General features: G+C 39.1%; 2 protein-coding genes across 2 annotated transcripts in view; one reads left to right on the forward strand and one right to left on the reverse strand.

Annotated features, from left to right (window-relative positions):
* The window catches only part of LOC141396428 (NIF3-like protein 1), a 91,688-nt gene that overhangs the window by 5,242 nt on the left and 64,880 nt on the right, over nt 1–21,566 (forward strand). The window lies entirely within an intron of this gene.
* Nucleotides 10,415–17,101, reverse strand: LOC141396422 (hepatic sodium/bile acid cotransporter-like). Its single transcript, XM_073971871.1, has 2 exons — nt 15,857–17,101; nt 10,415–10,930 (listed from the first exon to the last, which is right to left on the reverse strand). Exons 1-2 carry the CDS (start codon nt 16,934–16,936, stop codon nt 10,547–10,549), a joined length of 1,464 nt encoding a protein of 487 aa, XP_073827972.1. The 5' UTR covers nt 16,937–17,101; the 3' UTR covers nt 10,415–10,546.

Raw genomic sequence — 21,566 nt, forward strand, 5'->3', positions numbered from 1 at the left:
CTAAAACGTTCAAAATATCGAAAATCGGGAGATATTGTATTATGGGGGCTATATCAACACGTGGACCTATATAAACATTTTATGGTAGAAATGTTTCTTAGCCTCTGGAAACACAAAATACAAAGTTACAACCGATTCTTTGGTCAAATGGGTCTAATACATTCAAAATATATTAAAATGACGCGTACTTTATAAGGGGTCTTATGTGGGGACTATACCAAAACGTGGACCTATATAACCCAACTTTGGTAGGAATGTTTTCTGGCCTCTGAAGACACAAAATACCAAACTACAACCAATTCTGTGGTCAAATGGGTCTAATACATTCAAAATATATTAAAATGACGCGTACTTTATATGGGGCCTTATATGGGGGCTATACCAAAACGTGGACCTATAGAAACCAACTTTGGTTGGAATATTTTTTGGCCTCTGGAGACACAAAATACCAAATTACAAACAATTCGGTGGTAAAATGGGACAAATATCTTAAAAATTCCTTAAAACGACGACGCGTCACGCGTCATTTTGTATGGGGGCTATACGAAAGCGTGGACCAACATAGCCCGCTTTCATTACCAAAAGTCCTACGTACAAATAATAGATTTTCCCAAAATTTCATCCACCTACGTCAATCCGTTCGGACGCTAGAGTGATTTCCACAGACGAACGGACATGGCTATATCAATGTAGAATTGCACACTGATCAAGAATATATATCACCAATATTTTTGAAAATTTAACATAGCTGAAGCCAAGGTTTACTGTTTTAGAACACGCGACTCGTGATTGTATATTATACAAATTAAATGCTTTTGGATAAAATGAAATGTTTTTTTTTACGTGGCAAAAAATATTGGCTTTAAAAGATAATTTGCGTGGAAGCTGTGGCTATATTTAATTTTAACAACTGTTATTCGATTTCTTCGTACTTGATTGCACATTTTAGTTTTTTACGTTCCTGATCCAATAAATCAATCCCCGTGAAAATCCATCTACTAAAACGCGAGTTACAAAAAATTCCAAAGTAGAAAAATCCACTGCAATGAAACAACTAGTGCAGCATCTTCGTTTTAGCGGAAACAGAGATTTGAAAACTTCACTGCTAAGGAAGCTACATTCATTTTATCCCAAAAAATAGTGTTTGATGCTACATCCACGGTTCTTGATTGATCGCCATGAAATAGATATATATCGATATCGATTTTCATGGTGAACGCTGAAATCGGATGCGGACAAAATTGTATGCACTTTGCGCAAATTAGCGATATTTTATAGGTTTTTTAATGCTTGGATGCAGCCGATGCTACATCTTAGCCCCCAATGTAAATTTCGAAAAATATATATAAATTAAAAGATATGGTCTTGCTGTACATGAAAATCAGATGCGGACAAAATGATTTTGATATTTACGCGATTTACACGTATTTTATAATGCATATAAATTAAAATGGGTTATTTGACCTCTGTTTCCATTTCAGAAGCTTTGGGATATATCCTCATCAACCCAATTACCTTCCCTAATGGGAAAGCTTCAATATGAATGTCAATAAAGCAAAATCCGTCTATTTTATTGGAAGATTTAAACAAAATGAAGGAAGCATTCCTATAGATTTTTCAAATATTTTCTACTACATAATGCATGTGAAAAAATATTTTTTTCAAACAAAAAATTCTTCTTTGACCAAAATATGTGCTTATTTTGGCTGTAACACCAAACCTATAACAACAATCTGTATGATTGTAGTCTCATTTGATTCCCCGTGAAGTTTTGATCCACAACAAATTTTTATGTAATTTTATGACCACTAAATGGGCCTTAATTTTGAAAAAAGTTTACTTATATTCAATAATTTATCAATTTTATGTACATACCGCGAGTTCTGTGTAACATTTTGCGAGTTCTGTGTAACATCTACTCGCTAAAGTCACTGCGAGAGAACTTTTTTGTAACAATTGGGCTCATTAAAATAATTAGCGTTTTTATAATATTTTCTTTTTTAAAATCCGAAATAAAACTGCCATAACTTTTGTCCGCAACAACCAAAAATTGGCTCGCGACCATATTCGTACTGGGAATTTTTTTCTTAACCTACATATAAAAAATCATTTATCCTTTTTTTCTGAAATGGAAAATGAAATAATGGACAATATTCGTGATATACTTTGTGGGGTCTACAACGATTACTTCGAGTAGTTACAAACGTAGGGACAAACTTAATATACCCCCATCCTATGGTAGAGGGTATAAAAAATAGTCACATAGTCAACGCATCAATGATTTATTTGTGACTGCTACACATTTGTTGTTGTATTTTAAATTGAACGAGTCCCTCTGATCATACAATCGACTTAATTAGTTTTTGATCACCAAAAGGACTCTAGTAGACTCCGCAATGTGATTTTTGAAAAAAAAAACAGTCTTCCAAATGCTGGCTGGAATGACAAAAAAATATTTCTCATATTTGCCTCAATAAATTCAAACCTTCTAAATTGAAAATTAAAGTTTTTGGAATGTATTTTTAAAATTGTAAATTATTAAAATATTTATTACATACCTGAAAAAACATATCTCGAAAACTAGAACTATAGGCCTATTCTGTAACTTTTATCGATTGAAAAGTTGTTAAAATTTCTTTTGTTTTTGTAAAAACTACAAAACAAACAAATGAAGTTGTTGTAAAATGAACAATGAGTAAAGTTGTTAAAATGTTACAGAATAGGGGGACAGTAGTGCGATTCTCTAACTCAGTTTTTGAGTTACCGATAAATGTCGGTAACATTAGAACAGACAAATATGAATGAAAAGCTCAAATAAAAGTTGACAACACTCTTGCTGTCGGTAGAACTTTACGACTGCTTTTTATTCGTAGCTCGGCAATTACCGAAATTATAAGCATTTTAATTTTACCGACAATTGTCGGTAACTACAGATAGGAAAAAGCCGACCAAATATTAAGAAAGAGCATACGCGAAAAAAGTAAAAAATGGCGTATGGAACACTTAAGCATGACACCGACGATATGTCATCTCCTTCAAATAATTCCCACACCAAATTTCGGAAAAAATGCAGGTTAGGTCCCTTCTCTAATAGTTTTGATTTTTCTTGCAACAGGTTGCACTCAAGGCCCCTATTACGATGGTACAAGTTTTTTTTTCAGTGGCAAGTCCATACTTCTTGAGAAAATGACCCGAAAACTGTAAAAAAAACCTACGGTTAGCATGTGTAGTGGCTGGTGCGATGTCCATATCGTAATATTTCGTCGAATATTATATAAAATTCGAAGATGGTGCTTATAGCTCAACTCCTTCCTCTAGCTTCCCCACAAAAATCGAACCGATTTGGTCCAAACTTTGGATCTCGAATTTTTTTCTAAACTTTGTTAATGTTCAAATGATCAAAATTTTTTTCTGTATTTTAAATGTTTACCGAAGGTACTCCTAGAAATTCTGTTTACAACGATATCAAGTTTTTGGTAGGCAAATCCATGTTTCCATAATGGTCGAAACGAGAAAAATGACTCTCAAAATAAGACACACTTTCAAAATGGACTATGTCGGTCCATTCCTTTAGGTACCTCCCCAGCAAAACTTTTGAGATTTTGTCCTAATCCATATGGTGTTTCAATTCACACAGATGAAAACACATGAAAACAAAATTAGCTTTTGGATGGAATCCGATACATAAAGCTAAAATACGTACTCTCACAAAAGTTTAATGGTCTGTTTCACTAAGACGATTCGAATTCAAATTCGTTCGAACTACTACCAAACTTCTGTTTTATGAAAAATATTTCATTCATTTTTTGTATTCAATCAAACAAATATTTATTAAAATAACAGGAGTTTGGTCGTGATTCGAACGAATTTGAGTTCGAGTCGTCTTAGAGAAACTGGCCATAAGCTTCTACGTACACATATTTTTTGAAAACTAAGCAAAATAGTGATCTATATAGTCATTGATCTTTGCAGCAAGCACCGAATTTCGTTAATTACCGAAATTATAAGCATTTTGGTTGAAATTATAAAACAACAACAATGGGACTAAGCCAGACTATTTTGAAAAAAAAAAAAAAAAAAAATACTAAAAATCTCATGTCATATAAGATTTGCAGGTTGAAAAGGGAAAAACCACTCTCGTCGTTGCAAAAAACACATTGCATTTGAAAAATTAAAGTTCGATACCAAACTCTCTCAATTAAAATATTCGCAGTTTATTACAATAAATTCGGTATACGTACAAGATTCGAAGCATTTCCAAGAGAAGCCACTACCTACAACAAACGATGAGCTAAGTAACTAACACCGAAACCGGTAGCATAAATTGATGGTTGTGTGGGAATCTCTCCGGCTTTCCTTTTCCATTTGCAAAAAATCTTCGATCATTCAGCTCAACTCCAACGAGAAATTAATAAAAATTAATATTAAAAATGTTCTTCGCCCTAACAGGCAAAATTACAAAATAAAGAATCTTCTGATAACTGTTATATGGTGCAAAATTATGACTTCTGCATGTTAGGGAGGATACATACAGAACAGGAAGGCTATAAGTTTGAAATGTTTTAACACAAATGCAGTCGATGATTCTATAAAAAGGATTACATACGTCGAAATCGATTTTAACGTAAACGTTTATAATGACAAATCGGCTATAATGACGAGATTCTAAAGTCCCAAATTTCTGCGGCCTTTATAGTCCACACAAAACGAATATCGTTTATAACGACATATCAGTTATAGCGACCAATTCCGTCATTCCCTTGGCCGTCGACTGTATATGCCTAGTGTCGCGAGTTACTGCGGTATTGGCGAAGCCACAACACAAATGGCACGAGTGGTCGTCGGAAACTGACTCTCAGGACTGATTGTGGCGGTTAGGTGTCAATAAACTGATCTAGGCGAGTAACTTACGGATACACGTTCGTTGAAAATTATACACGTGGTTTTCCGTACCAGAAACTCGGGGCAACAAGGTTTCTTTGTCAGTAACCCTAAGCGCTTCCGGCCAGCGACTTGAGAACCTTGTTCCTACTTCTGATCTGGTCGCAAATAACTGTGGAACGAACGACTTAAACATGCTATCGAATGTTACTCCCAATATTTTGTGGTAGTTACTGGTCGGGATCAGGACAACATCGAACAATGTGTTCTGGCGGAGCGTCATTTCAGGCGACAAAATGGTGAAGAGTGTGGCAGTTGATTAAGGGCTGATATTTTCATATTCCTCAGATGGAAGAACTGCACTAGGTCAGCTAAGTAGACATTTAAGCTATCACAGAAATCATCGAATGTAGGGCCCGACGCCAAGTTCGTACCGTCATCCGCATACAATACGATCTCTATGTCGTCTGGATGGTGTGAAATTTAAGAAAGACAGAGACAGAGGTGAATCATTTCCGGAGATATCGCCCCACCTTGGGGAACTCCATGATTCACTCCATGGGTATTAGACTTCTTATTTCAGAATTCTACAAACTACTTTTTTTCCACACATATAGTTGATTATTAAACGTTTCTAACACGGCTAGAGAGAAGTCTTCTCAGTGTTAAGTGCCACCATAACTGTTCGGTCGCACCACCACTGGTGCAGTTCTCGATGATATGTGTGGATTTTTTCCGGAATCCATGCTGATGTTGGGCAATCTATGTTAATGGCGGCAAGAAGGAAATCGGCCTATGCTGGCATCTTTGTCTGGCTTCAGTAGCGGCACAACACTGTCAACATTCCGTTTCTAACACGGCTAGAGAGAAGTCTTCTCAATGTTAAGTGCCACCATAACTGTTCGGTCGCACCACCACTGGTGCAGTTCTCGATGATATGTGTGGATTTTTCCGGAATCCATGCTGATGTTGGGCAATCTATGTTAATGGCGGCAAGAAGGAAATCGGCCTATGCTGGCATCTTTGTCTGGCTTCAGTAGGGGCACAACACTGTCAACATTCCAGGGATGTGGTACAATATGGGTGGTTAACGGTAGATTGAGGACATTCGTTAAATACTCAACCACGGTTCCATCCAGTGGCTTAAGAATTATCATTGAGATACCGTGTGGGCCCAACGCTTTGGATGAATTTGCTTTTCGGATGACGTCTGCAACAGCGCTCATCGTAAATTGTGATTGTGATGGTATCCCCTTTTTTTTACATACGGCGTAGCACACTAATCTTAGCCCTATCACTCTCGAGGTGCTCTATAACTTCCTGTTAAAATAACACGCGCACCTCTTTGGGCCTCCTTTCCCTGATTCAAGCGTGATTTAATCGTTGCTCACAATTCACTTAATCCTGTACAAGTGTTTCATTGCTGATATTGTTGATATCAACAGTTTCCACGCTTCTTACAAGTGTTGTGTCATTTTTTAATAACCTCATGTATCAACAAATTTGTAGTATACTTTTAGGCGTATTACAAAATTAAATTGCATTATTTGATATTCAGTTTTTTTTTAATCTATAAAATGCGATTGAAACGGTAAAGCCGGTTGCAAACAGGAAATACATCGAGAAATAATGTGTTCACAGGATAGTACTTGAAAAACCTCTCCGCCTAATATTGTAAAAAATGACATGATGTGAAATTCAAAGTACCATGTAGTTGTCGTTCTGCACCACAATCAAACACCTTCTTCCAGAACCTGTATGAATAAAAAATGTTGGAAATTTTTTCAAGTTTGTCCTTTATATATATCAAGTTTTTGTGTACGGGAATCGACTCCCTGTTGTACCATGCCACATTCATTCTATACTGATTGAAAAAAATTTCAACGTTTATTTTGTGTAGACTGCTAATAGAATAAGAATTACAATAAACTTTTAATCTCAATTATTATTTTCTAAAAATTTCACCGCTTAACACTTAAAATTTTACTATGTATTTTCTAAAAATCTGCATATTCATTCTACATACATACGTACATACTCCCATATTTATTATTATAATTTATTTATTGTTATTATGGGTCAATACTGCCTTAAAACGTCTAACGCACGCGGAAAACAATGCCAATTTTCAATGTTAAATAACAACTCTATTGCTACATTAAAAAGAACAACAAAATACTGATTAATTAATCAATAAGCAAAAGAAGTGGCCATTAAACAATTAAATGCCAATATAACTATACCACCATAGTCTGCAGATATGACTCATGTTTACATGACATGACATTTTAAGTGCATTGACGTACATTGTATATGAATTGAATTTTAAAGAGATGAAATGTCATGTTTTTGGTTCTTTTGTTAATTAAAACTATAGCCGATATTTAATGGCACCAACAATTACAAAGCAAGATGCCGTCCTTTTCTCAAATAGCCGACTAACAGGCCTTGAATGCTAATACCTACATACATACATACGTAGAAAATGTCTTTGTTATGTCTACATTGGATTTAATAACTTTTAGTATAGATGCAAGAAAAAAAGAGAATAGAATAGACCGAGGTTAAAAGAAATAACCTTGGCAAAAAAGATGATCGGACATCTGTCAGATTGTGACAGATCCGTAGAGGTGCGCGGGCTATTGAGCACCCCGACAGCGACCCGGGGAAGATAAGTTGTTTTACGTTGTTTGCGATCTCTTCCTGCCGAGGAGATATGCAGACATATTAGTCGAGGTCTTAACCAGAACCGGACGTGTCACAGAACATTGGTGGTAACATTGGAAGTGACAAAAGCATTTGATATGGTCAGTCGAGCCAAGCTGTTCGAAGATATCGTAAATACTACCATTCGACCTCGTTTCAAAGTCATACGTGAAATTCAGAAACAAGAAGTCCATACGCTGTAGAGTGAAACAGAAAGTTCTCAAGAAGGGTGATATCTCCGGAACTGTTTAATCTTTACCTTCCAATTCCACGCCCTCCCAATGGCATTATTAGGTATTTGGAAGATTGTACACTCATGGCGTCAGGTCTCACCGATGATAACATTTGTGTCAGGCTAAATGTCTATTTCATTGATCTTGTTGAGTTCTTCCTTCGAGGAATATGGAAATAATCGCCAATAAGTCACCAGTCACACTGTTCACCACATTGACTGCGAAAATGAAGCTCCCACTGAATGTACATGTCGATGGGTGAATAATTTCGACCATTATTTACCTAAAATTTCAGCGGTCTATGGTTGAGTCCTCGACAAATATGTGTGTGCTGCTTGCGGAATCCATGCTGATAATCGGCAACTAGATAGCTGTTTCTGACACTGGGGAGGACTATGGCCTCAAGGGTCTTTGCTGCCGGCGACAGCAGCAAACCACTCTGCCCATTTTCCAGACTTCGGGAGAACTTTAGTAAGATACTACAGTCCCGGCTCTTCCAGCTGTTTCAGCATTACCATGGACATTCGCAACCTCATCCATTGTAAATTTTGGTGGTTCATCCTCAGCAGGAGATATCTAATGCGACGTAGTACTCTTCCCTGCGCCATGTCAGTCTAAGGTTACTTCACAAACTATCGATTAAAATATCTTGCACAACTCTTCCGATCAGTCATCGTAACGTCACCAAACGTGACTGAGGCCCCATCTTCCTTCTAACCAGGGATCGAGAATGGCCTAACCGTTGCCCACAATTCACTTATTCCGGCTCCAATGTTGCAGCTCTTCCACTTGTTCCGCTTATGTTCACAGACCAAACTGACAACTTCCAGTGTCAGCTCCCTGACTCTGGAGTCACTAGAGTTTGCACGACGAAGCTCACCACGCTTATTTGATAATCCCGTTACCTCTGCTGGGAAATTTGTTCTCACTTCGGGTATTCGACTAGCAGGTATGTGGCGAGCGGCTGCAGCAGTAATTATGTCTTGGAACATCCTTTTTGCTGACCGAACATCGGGGGGTTGAGCAGTTCTCTGAAGCGATGATTGGTGAACTCTCTTAAACTCGGCCAATAAGCTTTCCTATGATTGACGAAGGTGTGGCGTTCAGAGGTGATGAATTTGGCTGATGGAGACGATTATGGGGAAATGGTCTGATCCAAGAGAAATGACGGGTTGCCAGGTAAAGTCATTTGTCAGACCGAGTGACACGATATCTGGCGAACTGTGACACTCTCCGCTAATTCTGGTAGGTCCTCCTCATTAACCGTGCAAAACGTAGCGTTATCAATCCGTTCAGCCAGCGCTGAACCCCTCTGGTGATTTCCGAGAATCGATTGCCACAACTCATGATAAGCATTAAAGTCCCCCAAGACCAGACAGTTTTGTTGGGAATATAACATCTATCATTCAGCGAAATGTGTACGTTAAGCAACTATACCTCGACAGTACCACACCTGACTGCTACCCCAATACATTCCATGTACGTATGGGTCTTCTGAGCATTCTCCTTGCTCCAGTCTAACCGTGCACAGGTCACCATTTCCGTAATAGCGTACAATGATAAGATTTAAGCTCGTCCTACCTAAAATAAAATAAAAACCAGTAGTGAAGTTCTACCGATGGCAAGAGTGTTATCAATTTTTACCACTTGATTTTCGGTATTTTGAAGGTTTTACAAAAATATCGGAAATTTTGCATTTAGTCTTCTTTGGGCCTAAAAACTTTCCGCCAGAAATTTGTGAAACGATACCTCCCGAACTTCGGTTTTTTAAAGGTTAGGCACATTGTTTTACCGAACTTGCTGAAATTTGGTATTTAGTCGTCTTCATAAGCCAAAGAAAACTAATTGTTCCATTTTACTTCAATACAACTCGTGATGGAGGGTATAACAAGTTCGGCCTAGCCTTAGAAGGCTTTAAATGGTTTTCTGTTATTTTAAGATGACCTCTAAAGGGCTTGAAAGACCTAAAGAAGTCGTTTATTGACCTAAGAAGGCATCAAGAGATCATATATTATCCTAAGAAGATCCAAAGAGGTATCCTGTTATCCTTAGAAGGCCTTAAATGGTTTTCTATTGTCCTAAGAAAATCTGAAGAGATCTTCTGTTGACCTTAGAAGGACTAAATACGGCATATGATTGTCTTTAGAAAAAGCAAAGAGGTCTTCTGTTGTCTGCAAAAGACCTGACGTGGTCTTCAATTGTAGAAGAGCCTCAATGTTTTCCTGTTGTCATAAGAACATCAAAAATTATTTTTTTTTTTGAAATTTTCAAATTGGCAATGAAAAAAACCTACATATTTATGTATTTACATTGGATCTTTCGTTTAATAACATTGAATTATTCGACAATTACTCCCATCGCCAGATAAATGTCACACTCTTTTCTATATTCAGAGATAAGGCATTCAAGTTCATGTGAGATTTGCTTCATTTAACTCTTTATTTGGGATATAATAAAAAAATTCCGGCAGATTACAACCTCTCTTTTATGATTTGTTATTTTTTGATTTATTTAGCGTTCGTTATTTATGGATTGTGAAATGCTTCAACAATCAGTCTTTGAAATGATAGCCGGCCATATAAATTTCGCTGTTATTTCAATTTGTTTAGGGTAAATATTACCATTTATTTTTTACAACTATTGCATTCTTTGTAAAAATAACTAAGTAGCACATAATATTTTCTATATAACTTATCTATAAATAAAAACATATCTACAGTAGTACATCACTTCTGCTCAAGCATTATTTCCTTTTTCTCATTAATCAGAATTGCTTCGACTTCTTGATATTTGATTTTATTCTTCTTTTCGTCATCATCGCCACCATCATCTTCAACTTCTTTTGTGCGGAAAAAGATCTTCTTTATGACATAAAGCAATAGCAATGGTATTGGTGTCATCATGGAATTGGCCACCGGTACGGCACTGGTCATATCAGCCTGTGGTTGTGGCAGTGTGAAATTCAACATAAACATGGCAATACCGGTATTTTGTATTCCCGTCTCAATGGCAATTGTGATCGCATCTTTTGCCGATTGACGAAATATAATAGCCATTATCCAACCAATTAAATAACCAATCCATGAAAGAGCACTACTGGCTATAAGAATCTGAAATTGAAAACAGAACATTTATTGTTAGAATGGGTTGAGATTTTTTTGAAGAAAAAGTAAAATTGTGCGTATTGTCAAGGAAGAGGTTTTCCCTCTAAAAAAAACATTTCGTTTTTCATTTGTGCTCGGTATGTTATATCCGCATCTTCACCCATATCCAACCTTCGGTGAAATGCAATAGATGTCATCTAAGGAGTTGTTCTGCACTTGTCCACGTGAGGGACTACGACAGGGACTATGTTGCTGCGTGAACGCAGTCCCCAGTGAGTCGTCATCAGATTACGAAACTCCCTCGTCATCAGATTACGAAACTCCCCCGCAGTCCCCTCGACAGCAACCGCACACGCAGCATTTAACAATAGGCGTTGTTGTCCCAATCCCAGAAAATGCATCCTTTTTGCAATTTAATTGCAATGGACTTCGAGGAAAGATCAATAAAATAGTGAATTTTATGAGTCGGAAGATTATCATGGTCGCGGCGGTGCAGGAAACCAAGCTTAACAACAACTGCAGCTTACACTGTTGTGATGGTTACATGTACTGAGGAAGGATCGCACCGGAAGTGGGCGTGGGGGATTAGCTTTCCTATTGCACCCGCCTGTTCAATACAGACCTATCTCGCTCGACCCCGCCTCTAATGACCCTTACATGAAATGTATGGGGGTAGCAGTCAGGCGTGGAACTGCCGAGATAGAGTTGCTGGACGTAAACATCCCGCCGATAAATAACTGTATCTCAGATTACAAGCCTAACATTAGCACGCCTTTGGAATGTCAATCATCTAGTCTTGCGGGACTTTAATGCGCATCATGAGATGTGGCATTCGGTCCTCGGAAAAGACCAAAGGGTACAGCGCTGGCTGAGCAGATTGCTCGTTCAGTTAGGACGCGCCTGTCAGAATTAGAGGAGAGTGTCACAGTTCGCCAGACATAACCATCGTGTCACCTGGTCTAACAAATGACGTCATCTGGCAACCCGCCATTTCTCTTGGATCAGACCATCTCCTCATAATTGTCTCCATTAGCAGACCGCCCGATTTCACCAATTCTGAACGCCCCACTTTCGTTAATCATGGGAAAGCTGATTGGCCGAGTTTCAGAAAGTTCACCAATGATCGCTTCAGAGATCTGTCCAATCCTTCTGTTGTTCGGATAGCGGAAAGGACGTTCCGAGACATCATCACTGCTGCAGCCGCTCGCATATACCTGCTGGTCGAATACCCGAATAGAAACCAAACTTCCCGCCAGAGGCGACGGGATTCGCAAATGAGCGTGATGAGATTCGTCTTCGTGCCAACCCCAGTGACCCCAGAGTCAGACACTGGAAGTTAACATTTTGGTCGGTGAACATAAGCGGAACAATTGGAAGGGCTGCAACATTGGAGCCGGAATAAGTGAATTGTGGGCAACGGTTAGGCCATTCTCGAACCCAGGAAAGAAGGAAGATAGGACCTCAGTCACATTTGGCGACGTTACGTAGACGGAGCCGAAGAGGTGCGCAAGTTATTTCAATCAACAGTTTGTCGAGCACCCCGAGAGTGACAGGGCGAAGAGGAGAGTATTACGTCGCATCAGATCTCTTCCTGTCGAGGATGAACTACCACAGTTTACAATGGATGATGTTGCGAATGCCATGAGGAACGCTAAATCATCCAAAGCGTTGCGCCCTGATGGAATCTCCATGGTAATGCTGAAGCAGCTGGATGAGCCGGGAGTGGAGTATCTCACTAGAGTTCTTAACTTGTCGCTAGCCACCCTCATTGTTCCCGAAGTCTGGAAAATGGGCAGGGTGGTCCCGCTACGGAAGGCAGGCAAGGATGCCAGCAAAAGTAAATCGTACAGGCCGATTTCGCTTTTGTCGCCCGTAGCAAAGACCCTTGAAGCCTCAGTCCTCCCCAGTATCAGGAATAGCTATCAAATTGCTGATCATCAGCATGGATTCCGTAAGCAGCACAGCACGACAAAAGCGCTGCACGCCATCTCCTCATATATTTGTCAAGGACTCAATTAGAGACAGCCGTGTGATAGAACAGTGATGGTGGCACTTGACTTATCAAAAGCCTTTGATATAGTCAGGCACTCCACGCTGTTTGAGGACATTGAGCAGACAACCCTCCGGCCAAGCTTGAAATGTTGGATAGTCAACTATATGTGTGGACGCCAGTCGTACGTGGAATTCAGGAACAAGAAGTCCAAACCCCGTAGAGTGAAACAGGGAGTTCCCCAAGGTGAGGTGATATCTCCGGAACTGTTTAACCTCTACCTCTCCTGTATTCCGACGGCATCGAGAAATTTTAGGGGTCACATTCGACACTACTTTCAAGTCATGCGCGCACCCCACAGCTATCTGCGACAAACTGAAAATAGGAAAAGGTCCTCAAGTCCCTAGCCGGCAGCACTTGGGGTGCTGATAAAGAAACCTTGTTGACCACATATAACGCGATAGGTCGGTCTGTGGTAAGCTATACGGCGCCAGTTTGGTCCCCCGAATTATGTGATACGAATTGGAAAAAGATTCAAACCTGCCAGATTGGATGATTGGATGTTACCGTGAGAGCCACCCCAATCACCATTTTGTGGCTTGTGGCTAGGCCCGACACCTTCAGGCATATCAGAAAGGATATTCATGCTGTACAGAGGGAGGTCCAACAATATAGGAGAGAACTCCTAGATCAACAGGCATATCAAACAGGTTTAAATAGTATTCACACGGATGCAGTTGCTAAGGCCATAAGCAAATATAGTGTGAATAAAGTCCTCGAAATACATCCCCCATCTATCGCAGCTGAGGAGCGTCAGCTGCCACGACAAACTAGAGTAGTTTAGGCTCAACTACGCTCGGGATATTGCAGTCGCCTAAATTCTTATTGGGCGGAAATCGACCGCGACGTGCAAGACATCTGCCCAGTATGCGGCATGGACCCGCACTACACAAAACACCTAACTCCAGTGGATCTGTGGTTACATCCCATCGAAGCAGCCACTTTCCGGAACTGGAGTTAGATCCAGAGCCAGATTGAACAGAAGAACGTACATACAAACATAATAATAAACACTGTTACAACAACAACTAAATCTACGGCCACTCTGTTCACCACATGTACGGCGCAGATTGGAATAGAGTAGAATGTGTCGACATTACGTTCAGTCGTCCGCGCATGCCGCAGCTATCTGCGAAAAACTTAAATGTAGGAACAGGATCCTCAAGTCTCTAGCCGGCAGCACTTGAGGTGTAGATTAAAAAAAAACCTTGTTGAACACATATTACGCAATAGGTAAGCTATGCGGCTCCAGTTTGGTCCCCAAGTTTATGTAATACGCAATGGAATTCAAACTTGTCAGAATGCCGCCCAGAGAACAGCAACAGGGTGACTGCTCAAGTCTTCAGTGGACCATGCACATGAGGAGGCAAAGATTCTTCCAGTACAGCAACACAATGAGATGCTTCCAATGCTGTACTTGCTCGGGTGTTACCGTGAGAGCCATCCCAATGACCATCTGGTGGGTAGGCCCGACACGTCCAGGCACATCCACGTTCTGGAGGAAGAGGTCCAACGATACAGGAGAGAATCCCTAAATCAACAGTTATATCAAACAGGTTTAAATTGCATTCACCCGGACGCAGTTGCTAAGACCATAAGCAAATATAGTGTGAATAAAGTCCTCGAAATACATCCCCCATCTATCGCAGCTGAGGAGCGTCAGCTGCCACGACAAACCAGAGTAGTTTTGGCTCAACTACGCTCGGGATATTGCAATCACCTAAATTCTTATAGGGCAAAGATCAATCGCAGCGTCCAAAACATCCGCCCAACATGTGGCATGGGCCCTTACAACACACTGCACCTCCTGCTATTCCTACTAATCTAACTCCAGTGGATCTGTGGTTACATCCCATCGAAGCAGCCACTTACCTGGAACTGGGGATAGATCCAGAGCCAGATTGAGCAGAAAAACGAACACACAAATATAAGCACAACGCGATGAAAAAATATTGAAACCTGCCGCCCTTAGAACTGCAACAGGGTGCCTTCTCATGTCTTCCGTGGACCATCTACATGAGAAGAGAAATATTCTTCTAGTATAGGAATACAAGGGCGTGCCGTGAGAGCTATCTTAATCGCCATGTGATGGATAAGACTTCCCCAATAAGGCACGTCAGGAGGGATCTTCATGATCTAGAAGGAGAGTTCCAACGTTACAGAGAACCCCCAGATCAACAGGCCTATCAAGCAGGTTAAAAAAGCATTCACATGGATGAAGTCACAGATACCATCAACAACTATCGTGTGAATGCGGTCCTAGCATGCGGCACAGGCCCGCACGTCACACTGCACCTTTTAAGCTGTCCTGCCAAACCTACTAAACTAACTCCAGTAGCTTTGTGGTTGCAAACTATCGAAGCAGCTACATTCTTATACCTGGATAGAGAGTCAGATTTTCGGTGTTGCTACAGTGATAGCCTCAATATTCCACCGTTATGGCTGAAATTTATTACTTAGTCTTCGTTGGCGTACTAAACTTTCCACCAGAAATTTGTCGGTATAGGTTCACGCCACATAGAAGATCCCTCCCTATTTCTGGTATTTTAAAGATTTCAGCGTCATTATCAAATCGAAATGAATGACATTTAGTATTCGATGGGAATATAAAAATTCCAGAAAAGAATTATTGGTATAGGTCCACGTTTTCATATAGCACCCGTATAACCGTTACTCCCGATATTCGGTATTCCATCAGTCCAAAGATATGAAAGTCCGAAGGTCTGCCACACATGGAAACTGTGATTTTAGAATTAAATTTTGACAAAATATAATGGCAAGTAACTCATGAATATCCGATCCCGAACGATGTGTATAAAAATCGTGGAATAAGCAGATAAATAACCCGCGTACATATTGAATTTTATTTTCTTCATACTCACCTTCCATGAAAACAATTTATAGATGTACGAATTGACGGTAAACGAAAATCCCATAATGAAAACAATAAAAACTAACGCCACGGGTTTTAATATTTTCGACATCTTCTTTGCCACATTTGGAGCATATTTCTGTAGAACTATACCAATCGATAGCGGCAATACCAAGGAGAAACTCATGCTGGCAATAGTCTGGTAAGGTACAATTAAATTTCCATCCTTGAAGATGAGGGCACCCAGAGTGAAAATCCACAAAGGCATCATACCGAAAGCGGCCAAATTACTGATCGCTGTCATGGTGATGGATAAATTTAAATTTCCACTTAAAACAACGGTAAAAATATTCGATGCTCCGCCACCAGGTGTGGAACCGGTAAAGAACAAGCCCAAACGTAATTCAATCATATCACGAAACAGGAAATAACCAATACAAAAACTCAATACTGGCATAATCAAGAATTGGCCCACAAAGCCAATGGCTGGACCAATGGGTTTCAGAAGAATTCCTTTTAGAGCATCCAATTCCAGGACGGCACCAAAGTTAACATACAGCAACATGACAAAAGTGCCCACTAAAAATTTAAAGGCTACATCCATTTTGCCAACATTGCGCAATACAATTACATCCAGGGTTTCTAGGGCCGTTTCCGGTTCTTCATTGGGTCTCCGTAATTGCACATACACGGGACTGTAGCCCAAGAAAAGGCCTTCAATTGTAAAATTGCCCTTCCATGAAGTTTGTCCAGCCTTTAAATCCTTGCCGCTGATAACATTGTGGCTCATACGCAGCACTTCCATATCCATGGGTAGTATGTGAAATTCATAGTTGGATCCCCATGTCGGATCGATGTTGTCGATTTCGATTTGTATAACCTTGCTTTGGGTCATTGAGACATTAAGTTTTTCCTCTTCAAAATTAACCGTCCAAGATGGTGCGAATTCATTTGGAAAGAAGTCTTCCTCTTTTGTTGAATTTAATGGGACGGCGGTGGTGGTTGAACTGAGTGTCGTGTTTTGTGAGAAAGCAAAATGAAGAGTCTGGTTAAGGAGTAACACAAATAGAATATATTTAAGCGAATTCATTTTTGTTCTTCTTTTTCTTTTAATAAAATTTCACTTTAGATTTTTATTCACAAAACCGCAAATTTGTAATATTTTCGCGTTTCGAATTCTCATTTAGTAGGACCCTTGTCCTATTTTCGGAATATTTTACGTATGTCTTACTTCCGTCCATTCAGCCCCGAGACTGATTTCAATTTCCCACATTTTATTTTGAAGAAATTTCATTTTTTATTTGTTTTACTTTAAAATCACTCGTAAAGCCGATAAAGAACTGCCTATTTAATAGCAATTTTCTTCTGATATGGTGAATGATATGCTGTCTACCTACCTCTGCCTGCATCGTTCCTGCTTTATTGCAGTTTATCGTTACCGATATGAAAGTTGTATAATCATAACGAATATCTTAATGAATGAATAATGGTTGTGTTTTAATTTGTGGGGACCTTTTTTTTAATAAAACCTAATTGTATCTACTAAAAACTGGTTATAGTCGGAAGAAGGGACCTTACAGCTTATTGAAACTTTTGGTTATCTCACAAAGATCCCCGAAGACTTCCCTCATATCAATGAGTGCACTCCGATTCATAGTGGCTCAATGATATTGGACCTATTTTTAATAACCGAGTCCGAACGTCGTGCCATAAGACACAGCTTGTAGAGGTAGGAGAAGTTTACATGGCTTAAATTCCCAGCAAATGTTGCCATCATTACGCTGAACGGTATTTTTGTCAGAGTACAAGGCGAGAGTGCTTACCCTTGCACTATTACAAAGGTTAAACAATTACGTCTCCAGACATTTATGGCCTGTTTATCCCAGAAGAGTTGATAACACTGGTCAACACGACTTTTGTTTCAACCGAAGTTGTTGTTGTTTCTAAATGAAATCGGCAAGCTATTTTCAAATCTGGTCACGGTTTTTCTCCATCAGCTCTTGTTCATGAGATATAGCTCAAAATCGGTTTTTACGAGTTTCACCCAGAATTTCGTTATTTTCGGATACAAACAAATATTGTTTGTGTGTTTTTCGACACTAATATATTAAGAAGATGTTATACGCTCGATACAAAATGTTTTTTGAAATAATTGTGGCGAATATATATCAAAAAATATAGGAAACATACTATGCATCTTGTAAAAATTGCATATTTTGAGTACTTTAAGCTGTAATTACGTCATCGGGGGAAGTCATAGGAGCTTCATATGGCATTCCGGATATGCTCATGGTGTCTACTATCTAGTCCTGTATTCAAATATATAATACAAAATTCATAGCGCCCACGATTTGCCAATAACCTAAAAATCGTCATGAAGGCTGCTAAAGGGAAATCATTTACCTGTGATATCATTACCAAATATGCCATTTACTTTTCAATGGCAGTCTTCATGGCGATTTTTAGGTTATGGGCGAATCGTGGGCGCTATGAACTTTATATTATATATTTGGTCTTTTTGGTCCTTTTTTCGAAAATCTTTCAAAAACTCCTTTAAAATGTGATCATATCAAATCCAAATATAATAAAAATAATAAATAAAAAAATAATAATTTTACTATAGGTCTAGAATGCACCAAATCTGTAAATCTTATCTAATCGCCAGAAATCCCTAAAATTTGAAACACGTTTTAGTGTTAAATTCGGACTTCATCTGCGTTTATTCAAAATTGTCCCACAAAACATAATTTTAGAGAGATGACATCAGAGACAAAGAGTATTTATGTCTTTGACGTCATCTCTCTAAAATTATGGTTTGTGGGACAATTTTGAATAAACTCAGATGAAGTCCGACTTTAACCCTAAAACATGTTTTTCATTTTTAGAGATTTCTGGCGATTAGATATGATTTACAAATTTGGTGTATTCTGAGTAGCCGGTAAAAAGTAAAAGTTTATGACGAACAATTTTGTAGAATATTTGGATTTGATATGATCACATTTTGAAGCAGTTTTTGAAAGATTTCCGAGAAAGAACCAAAAAGACCCCTTTAATAAACCGCATGGGAGTTAAAATTTTTAACAAAAATATTGCCCACATCCTCCTCTGCAGAGTTGCCAAAGACACTATATACTCGAATATTTCGAAAAAACTAGAAATGGGCGGAACTTGTCCCGCCTACTTTGGTTACTTTCCAATGTAAACTTTAAAAGCGCCGATACACGTGTCTCATATTTTTAGCTCTACTTTCATAATCTACTCAGTTTCGACTAGGGTAGTTAACGGTCGACTAGGGGTAGTTAACGGTCGAAATAACAACATCGACCATCTTCTCAGCCCATGTGGGGCTTATTTCCATATTCTTGGCACGGAAACGATTTCAATGCCATAACGATTTCAACGCCATCTGAATGGGGTGGAAAACGGGAAGGTTAGATGATAAACATTTCCAAAGATATCACCTCACCTTGGGAATTTCCTGTGTCACTCTCCGCTTAATCTGGTACGTTTCACCTTGCAAAACGTAGAGTTGTCAATCTGCTCAGCTAGCGCTATACCCCTCATTACCGAGAACCAAATGGCACAACTCATGGGGGCATTAAAGTCGCCTAAGACCTGTCGGTTGTGGCCTTCCAAAAACGGACTAATGTTGGGCCTATACCTTGGAGGAGTATAGCAACATTTCAAGATAATACAACTGTTCCTTTATAGAGGCCTCCGTTGGAGGCTTCTATAGAATAGTAGGCCTCCGTAGGAGGCTTCTATAGAATAGAAGGCCTCCGTTGGAGGCTTCTATAGAATAGAAGGCCTCCGTTGGAGGCTTCTATAGAATAGAAGGCCTCCGTTGGAGGCTTGTATAGAATAGAAGGCCTTCCTTGGAGGCTTCTATAGAATAGAAGACCACCGTAGGAGGCTTCTATAGAATAGAAGGCCTCCATAGGAGGCATCTATAGAATAGAAGGCCTCCATAGGAGGCATCTATAGAATAGAAGGCCTCCCTAGGAGGCTTCTATAGAATGGAAGACATCCGTAGGAGGCTTCCATAGAATAGAAGACCTCCGTAGGAGGCCTCCGTCAAATTTTTTTTCGTTAAAATCGAAATTTTGACTTCAACAGTTCACTATTTTTAAACTATATATTTCAAAATTCTTTTTCGCTTAGTCAATATTTATATTAAGCAATTTTCCTTGCGGAAATTGACAGTTTGAGAGAGAGAGGTTATGCATGTGGTTACCACAACCCTATGCAATATTTTTCAACAAAAAATTCCAAAAGTAGTTTAAGATGTGCTCTTTCAGATAAAAAAAAAAACTATCTTCTATAGAATAGAAGGCCTCCGTTGGAGGCTTCTATAGAATAGAAGACCACCGTTGGAGGCTTCTATAGAATAGAAGGCCTCCGTTGGAGGCTTCTATAGAATAGAAGGCCTCCGTTGGAGGCTTCTATAGAGTAGGAGGCCTCCCTTGGAGGCTTCTATAGAGTAGGAGGCCTCCCTTGGAGGCTTCTATAGAATAGAAGACCACCGTAGGAGGCTTCTATAGAATAGAAGGCCTCCATAGGAGGCATCTATAGAATAGAAGGCCTCCATAGGAGGCATCTATAGAATAGAAGGCCTCCCTAGGAGGCTTCTATAGAATGGAAGACATCCGTAGGAGGCTTCTATAGAATAGAAGACCTCCGTAGGAGGCCTCCGTCAATTTTTGTTTCGTTAAAATCGAAATTTTGACTTCAACAGTTCACTATTTTTAAACTATATATTTCAAAATTCTTTTTCGCTTAGTCAATATTTATATTAGGCAATTTTCCTTGCGGAAATTGACAGTTTGAGAGAGAGATTATGCATGTGGTTACCACAACCCTATGCAATATTTTTCAACAAAAAATTCCAAAAGTAGTTTAAGATGTGCTCTTTCAGATAAAAAAAAAATATCTTCTTGAAACCAGTAAGGAAAGTATCAAAGTCGGGCAGAGCCGACTATATGATACCCTACACCACTGTGAATATGCAAAACATGTGTATATTGGAGCTATCTCTAAATTTTAACCGATTTCGATATAATATGGCACACTTATTTCTAGACAAAATTCCGTCACACATTCCAAATTTCATCAAAATTGGACAGGTATAGGGTGTTTAGTGCATCAAATACCACAAATCGGCCAAAAATATATATAAGAGGTATATCAAATTTTGACCAATTTCGATATAAGTTAGTTAGCACATTTATTTCTAGACCGAATGCAGTCAAACATTGCAAAATATACATCGAAATGGGACAAATATAGCGTGTTTGGTGCAGCAAATACGTAAAATCGGGCGAAAATATATATAAAAGCTATATTCAAATCTGAACCGATTTCAATATAATTTGGTACATTTATTTCTAGACAAAATTCCGCCACACATTCCAAATTACATCGATATGGTACAAATATAGCGTGTTTGGTGCAGCAAATATGTGAAATCGGGCGAAGATAAATAAAAGCTATATCCAAAGCTAGACCGAATTCAGTCACACATTCCAAATTTCATCGAAATCGGACATATATAGCGGTTTGGTGCAGCAAATACGTGAAATTAGCCGATAATACATATGGGAGCTATATCCAAATCTGGACCGATTTCGATATAATATGGCACATTTTTTTCTAGACCGAATTCAGTAACACATTCCAAATTTGTTTGGTGCAGCAAATACGTGAAATCGTGCGAAAATATA

Source organism: Musca autumnalis, unplaced genomic scaffold (genome assembly GCF_047663935.1).
Source record: "Musca autumnalis isolate F117 unplaced genomic scaffold, ASM4766393v1 scaffold_3, whole genome shotgun sequence".
Lineage (NCBI taxonomy): Eukaryota > Metazoa > Arthropoda > Insecta > Diptera > Muscidae > Musca > Musca autumnalis.